This window comes from Lissotriton vulgaris, chromosome 3_1, assembly GCF_964263255.1.
Source record: "Lissotriton vulgaris chromosome 3_1, aLisVul1.2, whole genome shotgun sequence".
Lineage (NCBI taxonomy): Eukaryota > Metazoa > Chordata > Amphibia > Caudata > Salamandridae > Lissotriton > Lissotriton vulgaris.
The window spans coordinates 46,210,688-46,231,979 of NC_141689.1; the positions used below are offsets into that span (position 1 = coordinate 46,210,688).

General features: G+C 46.3%; 1 protein-coding gene across 7 annotated transcripts in view; it reads right to left on the reverse strand.

The window, feature by feature from the left end:
* Positions 1 to 1,964: 1,964 nt before the first annotated feature.
* Positions 1,965 to 21,292, reverse strand: part of LOC147725910 (C-type lectin domain family 12 member B-like) — a 270,787-nt gene continuing 251,459 nt past the window's right edge. For all 7 annotated transcript variants that reach the window (XM_086962824.1, XM_086962826.1, XM_086962825.1 and 4 more), the window contains one exon: positions 1,965 to 2,413. In XM_086962824.1, the coding sequence (XP_086818950.1) occupies positions 2,173 to 2,413 (241 nt within the window). In that variant the 3' untranslated portion in view covers positions 1,965 to 2,172. The remainder of the gene's footprint in view (positions 2,414 to 21,292) is intronic.

The following is a 21,292-nucleotide window of genomic DNA, read 5'->3' on the forward strand; positions in this document are numbered from 1 at the left end:
CCGAATACAGGTGTGCATGCACATCTGTGCATGCACACCTGTGCAATGTGACACACAGACATGCCCTTAGGGCATGTCTGTGTGCCACATGGCACACAAGTCCGGAATTGGGGTGCCAGAGGGTGTCAAAGTGACACCCCCTGCACCCTTGCAAAAATCGGAATTTACCGAATCGGTAAATACCGATTCTGTATTCCACATTGATTCCTATGGGCTTCAAGGCCCATAGGAATCAATGGGGGACACCGATTCTGATTTTCCTACATTTCCCCCCCTCTAATTTACCACTTCTTAAATACCGAATCGGTATGATTCGGTATTTAAGAAGTGGTAAATTAGAATTACCTACATCGGGCCCAATGTCCTTCCCACCATTGTAGGAAACACATCCAACCCCAGACCATTTTTCATTTTCGCCTATTTTGTGTGGGTGGATTCTACTTATCTGAAATATCCGACACTGTCCCTGGGCATTGTGTGCAATTCTTTTTGCTAATGTTTCTTTTAAATCTGTGGCACTGCCACTCTGCACTACATGTGTACTGGCTCTGTGCACTGCATGTGTAACTGTATTATGTTAACTCTCAGGCAACTCTCAAGGCGCTCGCTAAGTTCCTGTTTGGCACTGTTCCTGAGCACAGCAAGTTTTTCTGAATTTGCTATTATCTGACTCTGCACATACTGTTTGTGTTACCTATGTGGCACCGCCTTTGGGCGCCTCAAGTGCCTCTACTACCGCCTGCTACCGCCCTTCGAGTTCTGCTATTATAACTTGTGTAATGCATAAAGAAAAGAAGATGGACGGAATGCTGAATCAATCAAACATTCGCCCTCAGTCACAGATCTGGGTTAAATCCATCATTTCCAACAAGAAGAGGATGCTGTAAATCCAGCCACATGCAGGAATCTGGGCTCTTAGTACTGTGGTGGATCTCCACCGCCACAAAAAAAACTTTGGCCATACAAAGATTCAAGGGAGAAAGTGGTTTGCGAAATGTATTGCCACTGGGGTAACTTTGCAGGAGTTTTCTTTGGTGGAAATGTTTTGATGATACTGAGACAAAACAGTACATTCTCCAGTCTTCACAAGGCATTTATTAATAGCACCCATGGCTTTAATTAACAAGCATTTACAATGCAATAGGTCTCGCATTTACATGAGTTTCAGCTATTGGCATTGTAAATGACAATGCCTTTTATTTATGTTTTGGTTTTTGAAACATAAATAAAACGCATTGTCATTTACATTGCCAATAGCTTAAACTTGTGTAAATGCGAAACCTATTGCATTGCAAATGTTTGTTTTAATCAGCTGTCTGTCTCTCCCTTGGCTTCACAGCACAGGAAACTCTCCCCAGTTTCAAAAGAGGCATTAAAATGTCAGAATTAACCATCCCAAGACCGTTGACTTTAAACATAAAGATGGGGAACTGATCCCACTCACTTTGACCTCTGCCTAAAGGTAAAGCAGATTAGGCGACTGGAGAACAATACAGCCCTCCTGAGCGGAACCGGACTGAGAACCGAAACAGGCCCTGGCAAACTGCTCGGCCGGCCACCGGAGGAGGGGTGGGAATCTGCAGCCAATCTGTTTGCAAGGGCATATTTCGGCCGATTTTGTTACAGGGGTCCCCCAGTAACAAAATCGACCCCCAGGGGCCCAAAACCTGCCCCCACCCTGGCGGCCCACCCGGGAGTCACCTGATGCCCGCCATTGCCAGTCTGGCCCTGCTCCTGAGCGACAGAGACTGAATACCCTGCCCTCCAAAGCACGCGCCCTGGAGCTAAAACTTGGTAGAGTGTCCGGGAACGGACATTTGACATTCCACATCTGGCACACAAACAACATTTATTTTATGCTGTGACAAAAGCAAAGAAACAGATATTCATCAGGTACATATTTATGAACTTACAATGACACACCCAATCAGCCCACCTGATGTAATGGTATGCCCAGACCAAGAGAAGATTACAATAAATGTTTTATTTAAACTCTTTTTTCCTTCAATTTTAGTAGGCAATTTTTAAACTAAATGTAAACTACATGCAGTTAACTTCTAACTAAATGTTTCTCACTAAATTTCCAAGTTAATGGTCTTCAGAACGTGAAGTTACACTGTTCAAGAGACTGACAGACTGCAAACTCCACAATAGAGCAGTGCCCCTGTCCTTTTAACTCCCTCCTTCCGGTTCCAAAGCGAGGCTGGCCGCTCCGCTCCAGCGCGTGTAATTCATTCCAAGGGTGGAGACCGCAGGGGGTTGTGGGTCCTTATCCAGCTGGAGGCCAATGGCGGCCTTTTCACATATATATGGAAGCTCAGACCTGCAATCCAGGCCTCTTCTTATTGAACTTTGAATTAAGATCTCTAATGATGTGCAAGAGAACCCGCTGCCTTTTTCACCTGCTACATCTCTGCAGTTAAAAGAAGACAACAATGTGTCAGTCCTTCATTACAATGTATTAACAATCAATCATTAGTGCCCTAATTACAAGCTAAATTCACATCCGGCAAACAGTTGTTTTCACAGTAAAAGAATTGAGTTTGTGTGAGAATTATCACAGCGCAGGTCAAACATGCTGAAATTTATCAAGAAAAAAGGCCCATTTATCATCAGAATAGGGCAACATTCAGTGTGGTAAATACCAATTCACTTTATAGCTCATTAATAATTAATCATTTAAAACTCATAATAGTAGTATTTACCACAACAGATCATCATCTCACTCTCTAGGGGGATTGTATTGATGAGGTTTAGTAAATACCATTTAATATTTTTCTAAGATTCTGCACAAGTTGTAATCAAAGTCTAATTGAAAGAACGAGTGACTACAGGTATGTATGTGTGCAGCACCATGGGGACCTTCAGAGCATCAACAGTAGCCGCTCAGGCCCACATATATGAGCACAGTAGATGTACAAGTACTACTGTGTCACGAATAATATCCCACTTAACGCCTAAATCTACACTTTAAAGATAGCACAGAGGAGCATCGGGAGCTGCAGCACATTCAAAGCTGCCCTTATATATGTCTGTATATATGCACACACACATACACACAAGCACAAACACACACACACACACAACCACACACCCACACACACACACACACACACACATGCACATACACACACACACACGCACACACACACACACACACACCCACGCAGCCCCATACACACACCCATACGCACACACACACCATGCACACACACACATGCACATACACATACACACACGCACAAGCACATAAGCACGCACACACACACACACACACTCTCACATAAAAACACACACTGCAAAGTTATGGTCACCAGTACAAACCATTTAAATTACCATTGGGGCCAAGCACCATTGTACAGACCAGAGGCCATGCGCAGTGGGGGTTAGCTGCCTGCAGTGGGTTGTGCTCTGGTCCAAACCAACACTGCACATGGCAGAAGGCTATGCGCTGTGGGTGTTGCGTGCTTGTGGGGGGTTGTGCAGGGCCTGTGCAGAGTCCAGGCCCTGCATCCTCCCCTTCACTGCACACAGCTAAACTGTAAGCCCAGTAGGGGGCCTGGCTGCAGGATGGCAATGGAGAATGTGCTCAACTTTCTGATGACCACTTAGTCCCAAGTAGTATAAAATATAAATATACAGTGCATACATTTTGTAAAGGAGGGGTCAACAGAAGCAGGAGTAGAAGCTGACGTGACAAGAGTCGCGCTGGGAATGGTTCACGTGACTATGACATTTTAAGTTCTAATTGGTGCGTTAGTGTGAGAAGCGCTGGGATTGGACAGAGAATAGCGGTACAGATCGGAAGAAAATAAATGATCGTATTTTGAGACAGAATTCATAAAAATGGATTATTATTATGAAGAGGACAGAGAAAAACCTTCATGGTTTAAGAAAATAAAGAATTTATTTAAAAAGGGCAAGAAAATAGTGAGAAGAGAGGGAAAATTACTTCCTCCACCGAAAACGCCAGCATCATACATAATGACGAAATATGCCTATCATACTTGCATATGGTTAGAAAATTGGGAAAAGTACACTAAAAATGATGGAGTATTGGCATTCCCAGAAACAGGTTCATTTAAAACAGCTGTATTGAGAAATGTGAGAGGAAAGATGATGAGACTTGAACCGAGACCTAGACCGACTTGGTTTGAGGTTTTAATGGAATGGGAGGATGAAATGCATGCTAAAGAAGAAGAAAGGTTCATAAATATGGATGGTAGACATGGAAATGTTAAAGGATATTGGGGAACAGCACATGAGAGCAGAATGAAAAGATGGAGAATGGCTGATATGTGGGATGGAATGTATCCGGTAAGGACAGTGGATGAGACTGTAGGAAGAAAATGTACGTAGAAAAGAAATAATCAGGTTTCAGAAAAAGAGTATTTATGGAAGGAGTGACACAGAGGACGAGGTGTTGGAAAGCATTTTGAATAAAAGACCTCCACCGTATTAATCAAATTCTACAGCGGTAACTCCAAATGCACCGCCAATGGAGAATTATATATTAGAAAAACATATTTCTGAAAGATCAGAATGTACGCAAGCTGAAAAAGCTAGTACATCAGAATTAGAGAAGTCAACAAAAGAATTAGCAGAGAAAATTAAGGAATTAACTAACCATGTGGAAGCTGTGACAGTACCTGTACCGATAGTTCCTGTAATACCTGTTTTTGAAAATCAGAAAATACATGAGAATTCGCTAACTATTCCTTTAAATTCAAGTATGTAACAAGTCAGGAAAAAGTTTATCCAGATCTAAATGAAACTAGGAATACTGTTGGGACATCACCACCTAATTTGACAATGAATCAGAGTCCCATGTATAAAATTCCCATGGGAGCAGAATCACCAACTGTAACTCCAGAGAAAAGCTTAATTGATTTGTATATAATCCAAATTCCAGTAGGATTGTCAGTTGAGGAATTAAATGATTGGTTTAAGACATTACAGCAAAAAGGTACAGAACCTAAGGTTTTAGATGTGGCTAATCGAAAAATAGATATGGAAGAATTGATGATAGGAACAATTGGTACAAAAAAATTAAAAACATATCAAGATGAAGAGCTGATTTTTATAAGTAAAAGTATAATATGGAGAGCTAAAAATCTCCATGAAAGATTGGAGGAACTTGCAAATGAATTAGGTGTAGAGTTTGCAAAGGTAAAAATGTTACAGAAACCGTACAACCTAGATCTCACTGAAAAAGATATAAACAACATGAACACAGCAGGGAGATTCACCCAAATGAAATAATTAATTGAATTGCTGAGGAAATGGGGAGATGTAGATCGATGGAAAATTAGATGGACAAAGAAAAAGGAAGAAAATAATGATAAAACTTCGCTAACGTTTCATGTTAAGGAACATGTCATTTACGAATGATTTTCCTAGACTAAGAGAAAAACTAGTAAAATGGTATAGACAAGTAGACAGGTTTGTGAAGGTATCAAAAGTGTTGTGGGAAGATTTAGATGGGTTATTAGACATAGTTGTATCAGCAGATTTATGGACAGAATGTAAAATTACAATTGATTGGCCAAAGGAAGAATATCCGAGAGATGCAAAAACAGGTGCTCCAGGTCCGGAAGTAATGAGAAAGTATGATCAAGTTATTACCTTTTTGAAAAATAAAATTCCACCAAAAGAAACTGATTGGTTAAAGATTGATAGAACTATTCAAGAATCAAAAGAATCTGTACTTGCATATTATGAAAGATTGCTTCTAGTTTTCAAACAGTATAGTGGGTATGAAAACCTAAGTGAAAAGGATATGTAATTTTGTATATAGATTTGTGTGTGGTTTGAGACCTGAAATAGGTGATATGATAAGGCACCATATGATGTGCTGGCAGTCCAGTTCGGTGGAGGCAGTTTTGAGATATGCAAAATATTGCAGTGATGATTTTGAAGCGAGACAGCGAAAGTTGAAAGAGAAAGCAATGTGAGCAAAAGTAAAAGTTGAAGAACAACAAGAGGCACAAATTACTAATAATGGAAGCCAAATGAAATTTAAAAATAATTTTAATAAAGGAAAAGGACAAATGAATATTGATGAGGAAAAAAGAAATGGCCATGTCATAATTGCGGAAAGATGGGGCATTGGAGAAACAAGTGTAAATTATCACAAAGGGTTAATCTGGAAAATACATAATTTAATCGCAGGTGCAGAATGAGGTGAATCAAAAATCTCCACCACAGCAACAGGTAGTCACTCAACAGAATCAGGTGCCATTGCCACCTCTTCCACAGAGTGTTAATCTCCAGAAATTCAGTGCTGAAACAGGATTCTACAAAGGAGAACGGGTATAAAGATCACCACGTGTGACTGCTGTGAGTTCTGGTTAAGATCGGATGGTAATTAATCTGATGTAAGTTTCTGACGGTGCCTAGGGGAGGAAGTGGAGTGCGTGCTTGGCGCAACTCTGGAGGTAGATCAATCAGGTTCTTTTGTAAATGGAAAGGTGACTGGTGTAAATGTTACTTTCCTAGTGGACACAGGTGCTACCCATTCTACAGTTAGATCAGTGGAAATTCAGAACCTTCCTCTCTCTGATGATGTAATCCAAGTTGTAGGTGTGACAAACAGACAAATTAAAACCCCTTTGACAAAACCCGTAGAAGTAGAAATTGGTAACTTCAAAGAAATGCATTGTTTTGCAGTATGTGACAGTAGTCCTGTAAATCTACTCGGACGTGATATATTGTGTAAAATGAGCTGTCCATTTATTGTTCACCAGATGGCATAGCTTTTCAAATGGCAGATGACAATAGTCTGTATAAAATGACTATGTCAATAATTGATTCTGAAAGAAGTGAAACATTTCCTGTATTCGATTGAGAGAAGATCCCAAATGGATAAAAAAAAACAGTTAAAGAAGAGGTGTGGGATTTTACAGGAAAAGAAATAGGGGTGATGAAAGGAATAAGTCCAGTAAAAATCATGGTAAAGGAAGATGCTATATATCCAAATATTCCACAATATAAATTGACACCGGGAATAATTGAAGGAGTAACCCCAGTGAATAACAAAATGATTGAGCAAGGTATTCTGATAGAAATCATGAGTAGCCCATGTAATTCACCAATTATGGGACTGAAAAAGCCAAATAGTACATTTAGAATCGTGCAAGATTTGAGAAAGGTAAACAAAATAGTTGTTCCATGTTGTCCAATTGTGCCAAATCCAGCAGCGATATTATATCAGATTCCACATGATGCAGAATGGTATACTGTTATTGATTTATGCAATGCATTCTTTACAATTCCATTACATCCAGATGGCCAACTGATTTTCGCATTTGGGTTTGGAGAGCGTATTTTGGCATGGTGCTGAATTTATTCTGAAAGTTCATCAATATTTAACCAGATGCTAAAAAAGTCATTAGAAAACTTAAGCATGCCAGCAAAATTCAGTATTGGTTCAATATATTTATGACCTATTGGTGGCTTCAAAGACAAAAGAAAATTGCATTTCAGATACTATTGAGTTGTTGAACCAATTAGCAGAAGGAAGACATAAGGTGTCCCCATCAAAATTGCAGTTTTGCCAACAAGAAGTACAATACCTAGGTCATAAGATTGGAAAGGGAGTCAGAAAAGTGACCTCAGAAAGAATCAAAATTATCAAAGGGATGAGTCCACCAAAGACACAGAAACAAATAAGAATGTTTTTGGGTATGGTTGGTTACTGTCATCAGTGGATAAGTGGGTTTTCACTAATTGCAAAAACCATTACAGAGATTGACAAGAGGTGATGTAAAAGATCCTATTGTGATGAATGAACAAGAAATGGAAGCATTTGAACAATTGAAAAACAGTCTATGTGAAGCACTAGCACTAGGCATGCCTGATTATGAAAAATAATTTGAATTGTATTGCAGTGCATTGTCCGTTCTGATTCAAAGACATGGAAGAATGAGAAAACGCATTGCATATTTTTTATCAGTATTAGACCCAGTAGCAAGAGCATTGCCTGGGTGTCTGAAAGCTGTTGCAGCAACAAGTATGAGTCTTGAACAAAGTGAAGGCATTGTGATCGGATATCCGGTCAAGGTGTATGTGCCACATTCAGTGCGGATACTCGTACCGCGTACGAAAACACAGTACATGACCAATAGTTGCCTAACCAGGTATGAAAAGGTGATTTTGGATGCAGACAATGTGACAGTTGCGAGGTGTGTCAATGTGAATCCTTCCACCTTGTAACCTGATACATTGAATGTGGAAGTGACAGATGATATTGATCACAAATCAATCAATCAATCAATCAGAGAATTTGTATAGCGTGCTACTCACCCGTTAGGGTCTCAAGGCGCTGAGGGGAGGGGGTCGCTACTGCTCGAACAGCCAGGTCTTGAGTTGTTTCCTGAAGGAGAGATGGTCCAGGGTCAGCCGTAGGTGGGCGGGGAGGGAGTTCCATGTCTTGGCTGCCAAGTAGGAGAAGGATCTTCCTCCGACGGTGGATTTGCGGATTCGTGGGATGGAGGCGATGGCGAGGCTGGCGGAACGGAGCTGGCGGCTGGGTGTGTAGAATGTGAGTCGGCTGTTGAGGTACTTCGGGCCTGTGTCGTGGAGCGCCTTGTGTGCGTGGGTGAGGAGTCTGAACGTGATCCTCTTGTTGACGGGGAGCCAGTGCAGGTCCTTCAGGTGTGCAGAGATGTGGCTGTGGTGAGGGATGTCCAGGATGAGTCGTGCTGAGGCGTTCTGGATGCGCTGGAGTCTTTTCTGCAGTTTGGCTGTGGTTCCGGCGTAGAGGGTGTTCCCGTAGTCCAGACGGCTGGTGACGAAGGCTTGGGTGACCCTCTTTCTGGTCTCGGTGGGGATCCATCGGAAGATCTTTCGGAGCATGTGCAAGGTGTTGAAGCAGGATGACGAGACGGCGTTGACTTGCTTGGTCATCGTGAGGGAGGAGTCCAGGATGAAGCCCAGGTTGCCTGCGTGGTCAGTTGGCTTGGGTGCCGTGCCCAGGGCAGGGTGCCACAAGGAGTCGTCCCAGGTGGAGGGAGACGGTCCATGGATGAGGACTTCCGTCTTGTCTGAGTTCAGTTTCAGACGGCTGATCTTCATCCATTCGGTGACGTCTTTCATTCCCTTCTGGAGGTTGGCTTTGGCGGAGGCGGGGTCGTTGGTGAGGGAGAGGATCAGCTGGGTGCCGTCGGCGTAGGAGATGATGTTGAGGATGTTCTGGCGTGCGATGGCTGCGAGAGGGCTCATGTAGACGTTGAAGAGGGTGGGGCTGAATGAGGATCCTCGCGGAACGCCGCAGATGACTTCGGTGGCTGAGGAGCGGAACGGGGGAGGCTGACTCTCTGGGTTCTTCCGTCGAGGAACGAGATGATCCACTCCAGGGACGCTCCTTGGATTCCGGTGTTGCTGAGGCGCTGTATCAGGGTGCGGTGGCATACGGTGTCGAAGGCTGCTGAGAGGTCCAGGAGGATGAGGGCGGCAGTTTCTCCGTTGTGGAGCAGGGACCTGATGTCGTCGGTGGCTGCGATGAAGGCGGTCTCGGTGCTGTGGTTTGCTCGGAACCCGGACTGTGAGGGGTTGAGGGATCCGTTGGTCTCGAGGAAGGCAGAGAGTTGTCTGTTGACGGTCTTCTCGATGACTTTGGCTGGAAAGGGGAGGAGCGAGATGGGGCGGAAGTTCTTGAAGTCCGTGGGGTCCGCGGTGGGTTTCTTCAGGAGGGCGCTCAGCTCGGCATGTTTCCAACTCTCCGGAAAGGTGGCAAATGCGAAGGAGCTGTTGATGATGTTCCGGAGTTGGGGAGCAATGATGGAGTCGGCTTTGTTGAAGATGTGGTGTGGGCAAGGGTCGGTAGGAGAGCCAGAGTGGATGGTGTTCATCAGGCGGGTGGTGTCTTCAGTGCTGACCGGGGTACAGGTGCAGTGGGTGGTGGTGGGGGGCGTTGGTTCGGTGGTTGGGTCAGTGGTCTGTGCGCCGAAGCTGTTGCGTATGTCGGCGATCTTGCGGTGGAAGAACGAGGCGAGTGAGTCGCAGAGCTCTTGCGAGGGTGTGATGTCGTTGTTGCAGGCACTGGGGTTGGAGAGCTCTTTAACGATGCTGAAGAGTTCCTTGCTGTTGTGGGTGTTGTTGTCCAGTCATTCTTTGAAAGTTGTCTTTTGGGATAGCGATCATCTACCGTGATCACCTGTATTGCCATTTTAAGGACAGCCCAATTCAGGACTGTGAAAATGCCCAGTTCTCTATCCACCTGCCACCATCCACAACCCTCTCGGGGATATTAGTCTACCGTCCCCCAGGACAGCAACTACTTTTTTGCAACTCCCTTGTGGAATCCATCTCCTCTCTTGCTTGCCTGGTCCCTAACTTTACGGTATTAGGAGACCTAAATCTCCATTTCGACGACCTAACCAACAAAACAGCCATTGACCTTAAAGAAGACCTAGCCTCCCTTAACCTCCACCTGAAAAGCAACCAGCCCACCCATTCTAAAGGCCACCTGTTGGACCCTATATTCACTAACCTCATGAGACTAGTCGTGAATACCCCCCTCCCTGTCCCCTGGTCAGACCATTTCTTAATCCCCTTTAAACTCCAACTTTCGGGTGAAGCACCGGAGAGACCTCCTCCCCAAGCACCATCCCGCCCATGGCAAAAACTGGATACGGCCTCATGGGCCCAAGGACTTGCCTCTACCTCACCAGTGCTGGACCCAGACCCCTCCAGAGCAGACGTTCAACTACGCGGCTGGATCGATCAATCCCTTGATGCTATCCTTCCCGTCAAACCCCTCCCCAGTAAGAAGAGAACCTTCAAATCTCCTTGGTTCACACAAGAACTACGCCAACTCAGGAAAAAGTGCAAAAAGCTCGAGCGCCTTTGGAGAAAGGACTGGGCGACTGAAAGCAAAAACGAATACAGGTCCGCCATGAAGCACTACAAAACCTGTATAAAAAACACCGAGGCAACCTTCTTCGAGGAAAAAATACTAGCTGCAGCTAACTCTGCCAAAGAAACCTATCACATCGAACGCCTTCTCACTAAACCCCCAGACCCTTTGCCCACACCAGACCAATCGGGCACCAGATGCAACCAGCTAGCTGAGTTCTTTGCAACAAAAATTTATAATATCCTCAAATCCCTCCCATCTCCCATTACCTCCCAACTCCCCGCTACCCCCCACCCCCTTGTTCAGAGGCTCTACGCCTCCAAACATTCTCCCAGGTCACCACAGAACTATTCCTGACCACTTTACAATCTGTGAAGAGCGGGGATCCATCAGATCCAGCTCCTAGGAGCAAACTAAAACTGGTCGCCTCCACTGTCGCCCCTCCCCTCACCCACCTGATTAACGCTTCCCTTACACTAGGCATTGTTCCAGCCAACTGGAAAAAAGCTACAGTCAGGGCACTTCTCAAAAACCTAACCTCGATACAACGGACCTATCTAATTTTAGACCCATCTCTCTCCTCCCGGCCATCAGCAAAGTGGCCGAGCGAATTGTCAACCACCAACTATCCCTCTTCTTGGAATCCAACAATCTCCTGCGCCAATCCCAGACAGGGTTTAGACCTGGACAGGGAACAGACACCGCACTACTAGCCGTGGTCGAGGAGGCAAGAACCATCATAGACGCAGGAGGATCAGTGGCAGTGATCTTCCTCGATCTGAGTGCCGCCTTCGACACAGTGGATCATGCCATCCTCATCCACCGGCTCAGCTTGGTAGGAGTTTCAGGCACCGCCCTGTCCTGGATCAAATCCTTCCTTGAAGGCAGAACCTTTCAGGTGTCCGATGGCACAGTTATGTCCAGAGCTCTCCCCCTCCAGTGTGCGGTCCCCCAGGGCTCCTCCCTGAGGCCCACACGTTTTAACGTCTACATGTATGCCGATGACACCCAACTGGTGGTGTCCATAAACCAGTCGAGTAAAAGCCTTGCCAACCTGGCAGCTTGTCTTGAGAACATCTTCCACTGGATGTGCGAATCTCTCCTGAAATTAAACGGAGAGAAATCCGAGATCCTCCTCTTGGGAAACCCACGGAAACTCCCTCCATCCCTCTCTTGGCTACTCTGCATGGGATCACCGCCCACCCCCAAATCAGAAGTCAAGAGCCTTGGTATTTGGTTGGACCAAGAGCTCAACTTTAAAACCCAGGCCAGAAAAACCACAGGCATCTGCTTTGGCCTCATTCAAACAGCGCGGAAGATCCTCCACTTAATCCCCTTGAAATCCAGGAAATTGCTCATGCAGGGGCTGGTGAACTCCAAATTAGACTACGAAAACCCCCTTTATCTAGGGGCCCCTGCATCGGTTATTAACAGACTGCAATACGCCCAAAACGCGGCTGCCAGACTCCTAACCGGGACCAAATCAAGATGCTCCGCCAAACCGGCCCTCAAAAGCCTACACTGGCTCCCGATCAAGGAAAGGATCACCTTTAAAACCCTTTGCATTTCACACAAAATAATGCAAGGCAGAGGCCCGCCGATCCTGAGATCCCTCGTCAAACCCCATCAGTCTAACAGACAACTCAGATCAGACGCCCTCTCCCTGGCCAGCATCCCAAGAATAAAAAAGGCCCGCTCTGGGGGGCGATTGTTCTCCTACAATGCTCCAAAACTGTGGAACTCCCTTCCACTTTCCATCCGAAGAGAACACAGCCTACTTGCGTTCCGTAGACAACTAAAAACATGGCTCTTCCCATAATACTTCACCTCCTCTTCCCCACCTCTGGAACACTAGGTCGATTGACAGCGCTGGGACGCCCCAGGGTAGCTACGCGCTTTATAAATCCGCATTCAAAAATTCAAAAAATTCAAAATTCTTGGTGGTCCGGATCAGCTGGTGTTGTTTGCGGGTGGCGTTCTTGAGGGCGGTCATGCGTTCATCTGTCTGGTTGAGGCGCCAGGCTTTCTCGAGGGTGCGGCATGTTTTCTTGGAGTTTTTGAGTTTGCTGGTAAACCACAAGGCTTTCCTGCTGCCGGGTCTGCTGGGGGGATTCTTTAGTGGTGCGAGTTCGTCGGTGCAGTTGATGAGCCACTGTGTGAGGTTGCGGGCAGCTTCGTTGGGGTCCGTCGTGTTGGTGGGCGGGTTTTGGCTGAGGGTGGTGATGAGCTGGTCGGCGGTGATCTTGCTCCTGCGGGGAACCTGTTGCAGTTGGTGGTGGGTCGTGGTTCTCCTGAAGCTGAAGTGGACGCAGCTGTGGTCTGTCCAGTGTAGTCCGGTTGAGTGGCTGAAGGAGATGTGCTTGCTGGAGGAGAAGATGGGGTCGAGCGTGTGGCCGGCGTAGTGGGTGGGGGTGTTCACCAGTTGCTTGAGTCCGAGGTTGGCGAGGTTGTCCAGCAGGGCGGTGGTGTTGCAGTCCTTGTTGTTCTCCAGGTGGAAGTTGAGGTCCCCTAGGAGGATGTAGTCAGAGGAGGTGAGGGCGGGTGGGCTGACAAAGTCTGCGATGGCTTTGCTGAATTGTGTGCGTGGTCCAGGGGGTCTGTAGATGAGGGTGCCTCTGAGGGTGGTCTTGGGGTCGGTGTGTATCTGGAAGTGAAGGTGCTCGGCGGCGGTGAGGGTGTCGTCGGAGTTGGTCATGATGCGGATGGTGTTTCTGTGGACGATGGCGATGCCTCCTCCGGTTTGGTTGGTGCGGTCCCTCCGGGTGATCTTGTAGCCCTCCGGGATGGCTATGGCGATGTCGGGGGCTGAGGAGGCGTTCATCCATGTTTCTGTGAGGAAGGCGACGTCTGGTGATGTTGTGTCGAGGAGGTTCCAGAGTTCGACGGCGTGCTTGTGGACGGAGCAGGTGTTGAGCAGGATGCACTTGAGGTGGTTGTTGCTGGGGCTCGGCTTGGCGGGTGCGGTGCAGGTTCGGAGGCAGGTGAATTTGCAGGCATGGCAGGTGAAGGGTCCGTGGGTGCGTTTCGGGGTGGCTCGGCAGCAGGCGGGGTTCCGGCCGGTATTGAGTGCGTGGAGGCGTGTGGCATCGTAGGTTCATCTGGTGCGTTGGCATCGTCCTGATCCAGGGTTCCTGGTGCTGGGCGCGGTCCAGGCGCGGACGGGTGTAGACGGCCTTTCCTTCGGCGCACAATCGGCGCGCCCGCTGCGCGTACACGTGGACTCCACCATACGTAGTGCGGCGGGAGGGAGGGGCAGCTGGGATGCGGGAGCGGGGTGGCTCAGGGTAGGACACTAAACAAGAAGGGGCGGGCCGCAGGGGAGCAGTGGCAGGGAGCGGGGAGGGGACAGAGGTGGGAAACGATTTCAAGAGGCAGGGGCGAACGGACACACAAGGGCACCAACAACAGCAGGACATAGGGGGCAAAAAGTGCCAAAGAAAAGACCTTGCCACAGGGCAGCGGCGAATCGGGGTCAAGGAGACCGGGCGCACTCGGGGGGAGCCGCGCGGCGTGTGGAGCGACCAGCACTGACCAAGGTCAGGTCACCGCTCACCGTCGCGCGGCCGGTCCCTAAATAGCCGGCAGAGGGGGGGCAGCTGGGAGGCGGGAGCGGGGTGGCTCAGGATAGGACACAAAACAAGAATGGGCGGGGCCGCAGGGGAGCAGCAGCAGGGAGCAGGGAAGGGACAGAGGCGGGAAGCGATCCCAAGGGGCAGGGGCGAATCGGGGTCAAGGAGACCGGGCGCACTCGGGGGGAGCCGTGCGGCATGTTGAGCGACCGGCACCGACCAAGGTCAGGTCAGGTCAATTATTTGGATGTGCTTCAGTACTGTACCAAACCAAGACCTGATATTAAAGATGAATCTTTGGAAGAATCAGATTATGTGCTGTTTGCTGATGGCTCTTGTTTAAGAACAGATGAAGGAACTTTAAGTGCTGCATATACTGTATGTACACTGGCAGATGGCTTTTTGGTCAATGCTCGTTCTCTGATTAAACATGGGATCGAATTTCATGACTTTGTCAGTTTGAGGAATCCTGACTGGGTCTTTGTTACAGAGACTTGGGCTTCTGAGTCCGCTGGCCATGATTTGCTCCTGGCCATACCTGAAGGATACACCTTCCTAAGGTTAGACAGAGAACGTTGTAGAGGAGGTGGAATAGCCATTCTTTTTAAATCCACTCTCTCCTGCACAATAAAACCCTTATCAGTCTCTACGGATCCTTTCGAGGCGCTCTATTTTTGTATTACGCACACTCCGGTGAGTTCCTTTTCCGGCATATTACTCTATAGACCCCCTGGGTCTAGAGCCAACTTCTGCTCAGAACTTTTTAGAATTTTAGAACCTTATTTTGGTAGGCCTCATTTTACCATTCTTGGCGATATCAATTTCCATTTAGAGGATTCTGCTTCAAAAGATACCTCCTCTCTGCTTAATTCCTTGGAGGCATGTGATCTTGTCCAACTCGTTCTCCACCCGACCCACCAGGCGGGGCACACCCTTGACGGGATTTTTTCCAACGATCCCAGACTAGAAGTCGGTCTACCGGTACCAATTACATGGTCTGACCATCTAGCAGTCCCGCTGTCTCTAAACATTCCCTGTCCTGATGTTACGGTTGACATTGGCAAAAAACAAGCTAAAAGGAGCTTCAAAAATTTTACTAAGGAGGCTCTTGCCCCTTTTATTCGTAACATCAGTATTTCAACTAAGCAGAAGGTGGATGAATCGGCTCAGGATCTCACTGATGCCATTATTAGAGCCGCTGATGAGCTAGCCCCCCCCTCCTTGAAATCTGCAGCTAGACAGAAGCCATCTGCCCCCTGGTTTTCTGCCGATCTGAGGCTGCTCAGACAAAAATGTAGACAGAAGGAACGTGGCTGGCGCAAATCTTGGGATCAGAAAGATAGAGAAGGCTATAAGAGTCTACTACGGGAGTATAAAAAGAGAGTCATTAAGGAAAAACAGGACTATTTTTCCAACCTTACCTGTTCGTTAACATCCTCCAAAGAACTTTTTAAAATTGTAGACTCCCTTTGCTCTCTTCAGGTTCCTGACCCAGTAGTTGCTTCCCAGGAGCTATGTGATGACATATCAAACTTTTTCTACAAAAAGATTGACGATATTTACATAGCCCTAAAGTCGCAGAGGAATTTGCTCAGTTCGGAGGATTCCTCGCAAATTACACGACTGGAAGCTTGGAATGAAGACTCCCCTCAGTCCCTTGAACACTTCCCGGCTCTTACGTTAGAAGATCTTAATAGCCTGCTGGATAAAACTAAATCTTCATCCCCCCTTGACCCAGTGCCCCTTAAGGTACTCAAGAACTGCAGAGAGATCATTCTTCCCCCGATGCTTGAGGTAATGAATGGAGCCTTGGAACAGGGCATTTTTCCATCACTTTGGAAGAGAGCCATCGTAAAGCCGCTTCTGAAAAAGACCACCTTAGACCCTGGAGTGCTGAAGAACTTTAGACCCATCTCTCTACTGCCAGCCCCTGCTAAGATGTTGGAGACCCACCTCAATTTCCATCTCTCAAACTTCCTCGACGCCTCAGGCTTCTTGGATGGGTCCCAACATGGCTTTAGAAAGCTACATAGCACGGAGTCTGCCTTGACGAAAGTCATGGACAACATCCGCAGAAAAGTAGATTTGGGTCTCACCACCGTACTGGTGCTGCTTGATCTTTCAGCAGCTTTCGACACCCTGTCTCCCCTGACTTTAACATCTAGGTTAAGGGAGGCAGGGGTAGTTGGACCAGCGCTCAGCCCCCTGAGCTCCTTTTTACAACATCGAGAGCAGCGTGTCATGCTAGGTGAATACCTCTCCCCTGCCAAGTCTTTGCAATGTGGGGTGCCACAGGGGTCGGCATTGAGTCCGACCCTGTTCAACATCTACGTGGCCCCCCTTGCAAGACTGGTAAGATCTCAGGGGATGGAGGTAGTGTCGTATGCTGACGACACGCAGATTATGGTATCCCTGACCCACTCTGTTAGTGAAACTGCTTCTAACTTTAGGGCCTGCATGCAACTTGTTGCAGAGTGGATGGTTTCCAACTCCCTAAAGTTGAACGGGGACAAGACAGAGGTCCTGGTCTTTGGCAAGGACCAGGACATATGGTCAGGTGACTGGTGGCCTCCTTCTTTAGGCAGCTGCCCTATACCTACCAAATCTGCTAGAAACCTAGGCGTCATCTTTGACACCCAGCTCTCCATGGAGCTACAGGTTAACAGAACGGTGGCGACCTGTTGGGGTGTCATCAAGACCCTGAAAAGGATCGTGCAATATCTGTCCCCACAGGCGCGGAAACAGGTGGTGATTGCCCTTGTTGGCTCAAGGCTTGATTACTGTAACTCAGTGTACGCCGGGGCCAACAAGGGCCTGCTTCAGCGTTTACAGGTCATACAGAACGCTGCAGCGCGGTTTGCTCTCGCTTTGCCCTGGCTGGCATCTATGACCCTAGCGAGGAAGAACCTCCATTGGCTCCCCATTCCTTCAAGGATCACTTTTAAACTCCTTTGCCTTACATATAAGGCTTTAACTGCAGGCTCGGCTGATGCCCTTGGTTCATTACTTACCAGATATGTTCCGAGTAGATGTCTACGATCCAGCGAGCAACACCAACTGGTAATTCCCAGAGCCAAGAAGGCTAGATGGGGGTCCAAAGCTTTCTCCATATTGGCACCTCTGATGTGGAATTCACTCCCCCTTGAAATTAAACTACTTCCTTCCCTTGACCTCTTTAGGAAGTCATTGAAAACTTGGCTCTTTATTAAGGCATACCAGTAGGCTCTGTTTCTGTCTGCTAACAGCTTTTTATTTGGTTTAGGCGCCTTGACGCCCACTGGGCATAGTTGCGCGTTATAAATAATATTTCATTCATTCATTCATTCAAAGAAGCATCTTGTTTGAAAGGAATACGTTCTGCTCAAGTAGCTGAATTGATTGCTTTGATTCGAGCATGCAAGTTGGGGAAGCATGTCCGAATTACCATAGTGATTGATAGTCAATATGGAATCAGAGTTGTAAATGATTATGGACAACTGTGGTAACAGAGAGTTTATATGACCTCTGCTGGATCATCTATCCGGAATGGTGAGCTTGTGAAGATGTTGTTAGAGGCGATACAGCTGCCTAACAGCATTGCAGTGGTAAAATGTGCTGCACATAAGAATGGAGATGATTATGTTACTGAAGGCAATAGATTTGCCGATGCAATTGCTCAATATTGTGCCAGAAATCATGCTTCAATCAATCGGGTCAGAGAAAAAGAACATGTTTCAAGTCCTTTAATGCTTACTAACATTGTTGAGACCTGGCAGAAAGTGAAGCAATTTCAAGATGAGGCAGATGATGAGGAAAAAGATAGATAGATAAAATCAGGTTGCAGACAAAGAGTTCTAAACACATTAAACATATCTAAACATGATGTGTTAAAAAAACACCCAAAATACATAAAAATGCATTGGTACTGGTTGCACATGAAAAGAGATTTTGTGCTGTACGCAGTTAAAAGCAATGTTTCATTCAAAGCATATAGTATGACATTTGAAATGCTATACGAATGAATCATGAAATACATTTATGAAATGGCTCTTAATTACAGAAGAAAAAGTCGAGACCATGCCATAGCAGAATATATAAACTGTTTGAATGTGGACAAGGTCAAATATTGTCTCTTGGAAGTTTTTCAAAGAAATCTAGTTCTCTATGAATCGTTCTACTTTAAGCAGATTACTTTGTGCCAAAACCTGAAAAAAATACAAATTTGGAAAAAATTTAATCATAGGAAAAAGAGTTCCAAAGTTAGGACTTTGTTTTGAAAAAATGAAGGTCGAATTCAGAGTCTCTAAGAACACTGTGTGCCAATTTGAAAAGTCAGTGTCATTGTTTGGAGAAAACATTAAATCTTCTAAATCTGTAAAGAATTTGTCTACCATTGTAGGTGAAAGTTGGGTTACCTCGTTAAGAAGATTAACCACACAGAGATGTGAATCATCGCCGTCAGCGTCGGTCGCATTAGCAATGTTCGAAGTAGATGGTATCTGTGCGCCTGTTGCTCCACGTATCTCACCGTCAGCATGTTGCGTCTGTGAGAGCTCAACGAATGCCGTCATCAGGATTGGTAGCTGCTGGGGACAACACAGTGCATGAGCCATTACTGGTCCAAGCAAAGTATCAATTTCCATTGATATGACTGATGGGAGTGTCAGATAGATGTCTAGCATCCATTCCTCTCCACATAGCAGGCATCGTAGAACAGGTAAGATGCAATCTTGCCAAATTGGTCTGAATGATAGAAACCATGTGGTATTCAATTCTCTTAAACAAGTTAATCCCAGTATTTGGATTATGTGCTCACGGCACTTCGTTGCCAGGAGAGTTTCTCCAAGGTGATCTGGGTATCAATGGTGAGTTGGCTTGCCATATCGGAGCATAAGGAACAAAAATTGTATCCCTGGTATGAGAGGCAGTCCGCCAAACACAGAGTACACAAAGTTTGGAAATATGCCTTGGACAGCTTGGAAAGGTGCTAACAGTCCCGAAAAAACTGACTTAAATACATGTACAATACCACTCGTATCAGCAATGTTTAAGATACGACCTAACATTTCTGAGAAATGTATAGGGCTATTTGTGGTTAAAAGGGCATATATCTCTGCAGAAGTGCTTGCAACTTGCAGATCATACGTCTCTTTGGCCGAGGTCAGTGGCACTTTTTTTGCAAAAGAATGGCTTTCATTCTGCTTAAAGTATCAATTTGTATAGAAGAGATGTTCAGTGTTCCCCGTCTGTCTTCGTTTTAGGAAACAATATTTGCATACAGCAAGTGACCCTGGCTGACCCAGTTACGAGATAGGGGATTCCTGGCAGCATGCCACAGCAGCTGTGATCATTCAACATATAACTTCCATTAGAAAGTTGCCTAAAAATTGTATCCATCAGCGCAGCTGGTGAACCTTGCAGGTGGCAGGACAAGTTGTTCGAGGAACCATCGCAGGCCCGTGTAAATAATACCCTGACATAGAAGAGAACCGCTTAGTGCATTTTCGCAATTTGTACCACTAAGAAACACTTCTTTTCCCCCACTCCAACATCTGTGTGTGTATGGTAATTCCCAGGATGTCTTGATGTATTCTTTACCCAACCTTTCATGTACGCCTGCTGGTATATGTTTTAAGCAATACTGAAAATGGAAAATTGTAACAGGCAGAATGATTGCACCGTGTATTATCCATTCTGTTGCTGGTTTCTCAGAAACAGTTAATGGCAATCTTTCCAGTTTTTCAATGCTCAGCACCATATAGTCTGCTCCCCTCTGTGCCAGTTTGATTTGTTTATCTGTAAGGTTGAATTCAGAAAACAATGACGTGGTGTTGTTTAGACGCCAAGGCAGATAGCCTGAATAAAGGTTTTGTAATGTCCAGCCCAATAGCATTATAGAACGCAATTGTGACTGACCATGTTGCAACATGACCAAGTCCTGTTCCATTATGTCTATGAAATGAAATGAAATGAAATGAAAACGGGATTTCTAGAGCGCATGGCTGCCCGGGGGCGTCCCAGCGCTGGGATTGTACTAGCCACTGAGGGGGGAAGCAAAAAACGGGAAGGGAATAGGCAAATTATTGTGGGAACAGGTGGGTTTTGAGAAGCTTGCGAAATTTGTTGTGATTCGTTTCTGCTCGAAGATGGATAGGTAGGGCGTTCCACAGTATTGCTGCTGCAACTGAGAAACGACGTCCTCCAGTACGGGCTTTCTTAATTTTATGTACTGTGGCCAAGTTACCATGGGAGGAACACAGAGATCTGTTGGGTTTATATGGAAAGAGCCTAGTTTTATGCAATGGGGGACCCTGATCTTGTAGAGCTTTGTGAGTTATACATAGTGCCTTGAATTTGACCCTTTCACGGATTGGGAGCCAGTGAAGGGTCTTCAATGCAGGTTTAGCTGATGTTCTGCGGGAGGTGCCTGTCAGGAGCCTAGCAGCGGCATTTTGAGTTCTCTGCAAGATGTTCAAGGTTGCTTCAGGGGCTGCCAGGAAAAGAGCATTGCCATAATCTAGCCTCGATGATATCAGCCCTTGTATTAGGAGCTTTTGAGAGGGGGCAGGGAGCAGGGGGAGAATTTTCCTGGCTGAGCAAAGTAGGCCTACGCAGGTACCTGTGGTTTTTTTTGCCTGGGTTTTAAGAGAAAGGTCCTGTTCTAACCAGAAACCCAGACTTTTGAGCTCCGGCTTGGGTTGGGGAAGGGTCCCTAGGCAAGATGGCCACATTGCGCTGGGGAGGAGTGATGTTTGTGGTCCCAATAGCATGAGCTCGGTTTTAGAGCCGTTCAGTTTCAGTCTTGAATCACACATCCACTGATAGATCCCTTCAAGGCAGTGATGAAGGTTTTTGATTTGAGCACTCTCTAGCGAAAAAGAGACCA